The following is a 6,571-nucleotide window of genomic DNA, read 5'->3' as shown; positions in this document are numbered from 1 at the left end:
ATATACTGTAAATACGATAAAGAACAATTACCCTGTACCATCCAACAGTTCAGCACCCCGATTTCAATCCCAAGTTTTACAATGAAAGGCCAGAAATGCCACCTGTAAACACCTACAGGCCTGTGCAGACACACCACATACCCTCAGCAAGAAGAAGAACAGAGAAGGGGCTCACAGTTATATCACTATTTACAGGCACTTGCTGGGGGTTTCCTGAATATAACGCCCCATGGTAAGCATTCCTACCCTTGTGTGTGGGTGGGGAGGGGTAAACTGAGGCTAAGATTGCACAGCTAGTAAGTGGCAGACTTGGAATCAGAACCTGGCAGATCTTTGAGCCTACTGTTTTTGACTGCTCCCTGGGACTTACGGACCATAACTGAGTGTCACCCTCAGTTAGAGTGGATCCAGGGGTCACTTCCTGTCTCCTCTAACCCCAGCAACATGATGTCCTCCTGAGTAGCAACCCTCATCTACATGGGGCTGACATTCCTCCTTAACGTTGACGTCCTGGCCGCAGTAATCTGCTAAACAACAGTCATGTGACCTTTAGAGGCCAATGAGAGCCAGTCCTGAGACATGTGATATTACCTGAAGAGAGAGGCTGTCCTTCCACTGGGGCTGCTAAGCTGCTAAAAGCAAGCCAGGAGCTGCTGCCATTGTGGGAAGGGGCCTGCTTGAGGGCAAAGGCCACAGAGAAAAAGGAGAAAGAAAGAGTTCTGATGACAGTGGCCGGGATCCGCCCAAGCCTAAGACAAATCTAATTCAGTTCTTCTTGGTCACCTGAGCTAATGAATGAATCCCTTCCAAAGTTAACACTGGCCTGAGTCAGGTTTCTGTATCTTATAGCCGATAGTGGGTGTTTCCACATTGCTGCAGCCTACAGTCTGAGGTCTTGGATAGAATCCCAGTGGAGTCAGCATGTAAGGCAGAACTGCTCTCAGCGCTAGTGTACACTCTACCTGTGGGTGCTTCTCCTGAAGCTAGCCACTTCCTTACCTATGAGAAAGTTCCCAGCCTCCCCTGAAGCCTGGGACACCCCCACAGTTTAAAACTCTTGTGAGGATGCCCGTTCAGCCTCGCAGGGTTTCCTGTCCAGTGCAGGACTTCCCTGTGTGTGCTCATTCTTAAAACAAACAAACAAACAAACAAACAAACAAACAAACAAAAAAATCCACCCTTTCCCCTGACCTCAACATTCTCCACACCCTCTGTTTGTGTCCATTCCTTAAATAGATGCACAGGCACCTCAAGGAAATGAAATGAACTGGAACAAAGGTAAAATAAAAACCAGGTAAGAATGGGAAGTACAGTGGAAATAACCTACTCCAGCAACCTGCTGAACAATAGCCATTCCATCACCCCCGCCTATTTCAGGCCCTGAGTTGGTATGAGCAAGGTATTTGGATAATCCATTTGAGAAACCTCTATGGAGAGATTTTATTTGCTACAAAACAGTGATTGGTATTTTTTAAAAGCAAGGACTTAATGTCAGAGGGACACAGAAAAAGCAATACAGCCTTCAGGGAATTCTGCACATAACTGGCACAACTGTGCAGTCTGGAGGTCCAGCTCAGAACTGCCCACTGCCTGTTGTCTTTCCTTCCACCCCTCCTTGCCTTTCCTCCTTCTCATTCTTTTCTTCTCTCCCTTTAATGTCTTCAACCCAGAGAAAGACGATCCAAGATGAGAAGTTCTCTTTGTAGGTATTTCTTTTTTAAACTCAACATCCTTACAAGAACTGTATAAAGAAGGTACCATTCTTATCTCCATTACCAGATGAGACATTCATCAGAAAGAGGCCAAGCCAGGATTCCAACCCACATAGCCTGACTCCAGGGCCCATGCTTTTGAGCACATCAGCTTTTTAGGCTAACAATAAAGGAGAGATGAGATACCAACGTAAGGAGCTTGTAGATAGACTAACGCCCTCCGTCCAAGTGTCTACACCTCATCCCCAGACACCACATTCCTTTACAGGGAAAGGGGGAATTAAGGTTACAGATGGAATCAATTTACTAATCACTGACCTTAAAATAGTGAGATTAACCTGGATTATCTGGGTGGGCCCAATGCTCTCACAGAGGTCCTTAAAAATGAAGTGGGAATTGAAAGAGAGAACCAGAGAGATGATAGCGTGAGAAAGGCTCAGCAGTTCTGGTGATGGAGGAATGAGGTCATGGAGGCAGAGAAATAGATTCTCCCCTAGAGCCTCCAGAAAAGAAGGCAGCCCTGCCAACCCCCTGATTTGAGTCCACCGAGACTTACATTAGACTTGGAACCTACAGCAGTGTAAGAAAATAAACTTACAAAGTAAATAAACATGATACTAATTCTGTGGCAATGGGTCATGGCAGCAACCAGAGAATTAATGCGGAGGTTGAACGAGTCAGGCCTGAGCAGTAGGAATCTCTGCGAAACGACAGAGCAGGCCCCAAGAATCTGCCTGTCCGGAGGAGGCCGGCAGGAGTCTGAGATGGTGAGAATGAACAGCGGTTCTGCCAGTGAACAAAAGCCCTCTCCTTTCTTTTCTATACCCTGGGAACTTTCAGGAGAATAGTATTTTTGATAAAGAACTCTATCTGAAAAATACCAATCAGAAATTTATCTGTTCAACTTAAATGCTGCCTCTACCAATTTCTGGGTGTCTAGCCATATTTGTACGAGCATCTGCCTTTATGCTTTAAGTTATTTCAGAAAAAGACTCTGGGGAGGGGGGGAAATTTATCAAATGTGACTGCACCCCATATTCAAACAAATGAGCGTCATTATTTGTTCAAATTCTAGAAACTATATGATGTTTAGAATTAGTCCAGGTCCCATCACTGAGGTTTTTATTTAAATTCAATATGTAAGCAAGATAGTTAGCCATGATTAATTTATATTTATTAATTTATACTTAACTGAATTCCACCCAGGAATAATGAAAGGTAATAGATGAATTTGGCATCTAGAAATGCAGAACCAAATGACTTTTAAGGATAACGTATCCCCCAGAGGGTATTCATAACTATACAGCAGCCAGATGACTTCAAGTAAGAAAGTCCTTAATGATTAAAATTTGTACATAAGGGAGACCTAGTCAAAGCCCATAGTTATTTCTCTTCCTTAGGAAAAAGGCACAGTAAAGTCACACAGCTGTTAAGCCAACAGCAATCCTCTAGGGGAGGGAAGGAGTAAGGTATTGGCTGGTATCTCTTACTACGTACAAGTGGGCTGACAAAGATCAAAATGCTCCCTATAAACTGCCCAAGAGCTTGGATGTAACACATTGGTAGCAGTCTCCTAGACTATAATTGTACTGAATCACCACAACAATGGCCTGCCTGCTACCCCTAATGGAGTCCTATTTACCACCACTGGCTGCCTTCTGCTCTGTGGGCTGAGAAATAACTCATCCTTCTAGCAGCCAGTCACTAAGTGGGCTGTACTGTCCGGTCTGATGGTGAGGAAATGGTACCGCCACCTCCTTGCTTTTTCCCCCAACCCAAACCTGAAACCAGAGGTCATGAAACCCCGTGTCTGCAGGGGCCAGGCAGATAAAGTCGGCGTGTGCAGCAGACCAAGTGTGAGGAATACACAGCACTCTTGGACTATCTCTTTGCACTTCTGCTAAGGTACGGATATGAAGAGATAGCACTCTTCTTGTAGGAAGAAATGACACAGCAAGTGTGATACTTTGCCGTCTTATCGCGAAGGCCATAGGGAGTGGTGGCAACAGTGGAAAAATAGTCACCACGGGGCCATTGCAAATAGGTAGTGATTGCTATGCAGTTCCAGCCAATTACAGCCACATGGGAATGTGAGCCCACTGTGGCCAGATCTGATTTTTTCCAGACAAAGCCAGAAATACAGACTTTTTTGGTGTGACATTTAACGATTTTAAATGTTGGCCAAAAAACCCAAAAAACCTCCTGAATTTTTAAAACTACCCTCTAGGCAAAATAAAAGCCTAAGTTAGACTTGGTACATGCTTAAGGAAAGGAAATCCAAAGCCTATTTCGTTTCTAAATAAAGTAGTCTGATTGTTCGAATTTTAGCAAGCGCAAAGTAGTGCACTCATATATACTGTGGTACCAGTAGGATGCCGCGTCCTGCCAAAGGCTGCAGACGCCCTCTGTTTCTGAAGGTAAAAGTCTTCTAAGGAATGCCAAGTCCCCGGTCACTCCAAGCTTTCATCTGCTTTGGGACTACTCCAATTCCCCACCACGCCTCCCAGACCTGTCTATTCTTGGCACAATCGCTGCAATTGAAATGCATCTTACTGCTTGAGATATTAATGAGTGACCAACCTCTCATTTCTGACATTGTTGACAATGTACAATCAGCTTCTATCATAGGACTTTGACCTACTCAATCTCCCCCAAATTGTACCCTTTGCTCAGTAAATTTCTAGCTCCAGAAATCACAGTGTACATTGATGAAGAAAACTAAGCAAAAGACCAGTCAAATCACCCATCTCTGACTTCTCCATCATGGAAATACCCTGTAGATGTGGAATATTAATCCCCATAAATAAATGGCCAGATTTAATCCTAATCCTTCAGGTGCTGAAAGACTGTAAATTCCTCGGTAAGTCAGCTGATTTGAAGACAGGAATATTAACTCTGGCAATTTCCCCATGAAAACTCTGCTTCCAAGGATTATAGCAACTCATAATGTTCACAATTGCCAAGTTCACAGCCTCAACACCCTTCAGATCCCGATAGCTTGTGGTGCACCTACTACCATTATATTTTGACAGCTCCCAAAGAATTCTTCTTTGTCTCAGTTGATATAATGGGACACTCTCCCTCCAAGGGCTGTGGGTGGAGAGTTGCCATCTGCAGAGCTTCTTTATTAGCCAGGGAAAGAAGAGGGGACCAGGGAAATGGGGTTGAAGGAACATGTCAAATAAGGAGAGACTTTACTGGAGCATACTCCGTGGAAGGCAGCTGCTGGTTCACGTCAATTCAGGAAGCCTTCCAGATAGTGGCATGGAAGTTAAACACTGACTTTTACTCTCGGGAAGCAGAAGGGAGTTCCTAAGGACTGGGAGACAATAGTTGTGTGAACTGCACTTCCTTGGCCCTGGGTGGGAGGTTATCTCTGGGCTCCAGGAGACACAGTGTCTTTATTTAGTTCTTAGAGAATGTAGATAAGGAGAAAATAGCCTTTTCAGGAAGCAGGAAAAAAGGGAAAGACACTATAGCTTCTTTATAAGCATCTTAAGGGAACACCAAGCCAACCTGGCCACCCATGAGACCTGGACACTCCTGTCCGTTCTCCAAACAAACACTACGATGCAAGAAGACCTGGGGAAAGGGAAGTGCAGGGCACAGGGACTAGGGAAGGCAGGATGCGAACATGATCCAATTTCCTCCCAAGGAAAGCCAGGCCTCTGCTGCCATCCTGCACGCCCCCTCCTGCCATCCTGTGAGCTGCTGGCCCAGCCGGGGAAGCCTGAGGCTTTCAGGGGCTTTTATCGTATTAGAAGCATTTTTCTCATCATAACCGAGACCTTTAGTATTGCATTAAAAAGATGGTTAATTTTCTTAAGCTTCCTCTTAAACACAGAAATAGGATTAGAAGGATAACACGCTCAGATGCAAGCCCATTATTTGATTATGTCTAAACCTAATCCTGCCTTCACCTTGGCCTGCAGAGTCTCCATTTTGGGGTTTATTGGTTGATAATGCCAGGGCTGTCAGACACTATTACTTGGGTAGTATCTGCTGCTATGTGCTCTTTCTTCCACCATCAAATGGTGAAGGCTTGAAATTGAATTACTGGGTAAGTCCTCAAAGCCTTGCCATCTTTTGCACCCTTGTGCCTATTTTCAAGGAAGAAGGAATGACCCAGGTGCCCAAAGAATGGAAACTCTCTTTGGCATAATTCATTTCCAGCAATGATTGTGAGAAAAAGCCTTAGAATGAGCCTTGCTTCTGTTGGGCAGGCTTTCTGTTCTCTCATATTATTAAGGATGAGGGAGAGTGGTACTGATGTGGATAAAAACATCAGAATAAGTAGCTACAGTTGACTATTTTCTATCCTATTACTTGTCATATTATACTAAAATTATCTGTCACATCATCTCCCTAAGGATAGCAACTATGTCTTGTTGATACCCAGTGTTCAATGAATACTTGTGTAACTGAACCAAGAATTCCTCCTCTTGGTTACATGCAAGAGGACACCCCATTGGTCCCCAGGCCCGGCACCTGCGAGACAGCCTTGTGATAAGAGCACACACACAGATCACCCTTCCATCACCACCACCTCCTGTCGCAGCCCACGGCTTCCACGGCTCTTTACCTGTCGCAGTGGTTGCATTTAAAGGGCTTTGCCCCTGTGTGTTTCCTGTAGTGCCTCGTGAGCTCATCGCTTCGTGCGAAACGCCACTCACATCCCTCCCATGAGCACTTGTAAGGCTTCTCACCTGCAAAAAGAGATGGAATGGCCACGGTCAGTGAAAGGAACAAAACAGCCTCACACCTGATCAGGCCCTGCTGCCCGGTGGCTAGTCTTAGAAAAGGGCTGTTTAAATCATTCCTGAAAGACTCCATTTCCTAACATAGTACGCCACTTTTTT

The 6,571-nt window shown here is 44.9% G+C and overlaps 1 protein-coding gene across 2 annotated transcripts in view; it reads right to left on the bottom strand.

Annotated features, from left to right (window-relative positions):
- The window catches only part of KLF7 (Kruppel like factor 7), an 85,981-nt gene that overhangs the window by 3,272 nt on the left and 76,138 nt on the right, over positions 1-6,571 (bottom strand). For both annotated transcript variants that reach the window (XM_003784998.3, XM_003784999.3), the window contains exon 3: positions 6,295-6,418. In XM_003784998.3, coding sequence (XP_003785046.1) covers positions 6,295-6,418 — 124 coding nt within the window. The remainder of the gene's footprint in view (positions 1-6,294; positions 6,419-6,571) is intronic.

The sequence above is a fragment of the Otolemur garnettii genome, unplaced genomic scaffold, assembly GCF_000181295.1.
Source record: "Otolemur garnettii isolate 467f Iridium unplaced genomic scaffold, OtoGar3 scaffold00013, whole genome shotgun sequence".
Lineage (NCBI taxonomy): Eukaryota > Metazoa > Chordata > Mammalia > Primates > Galagidae > Otolemur > Otolemur garnettii.
Note: the sequence above shows the minus strand (reverse complement) of the source record. Positions and strands in the feature narration are given on the sequence as shown.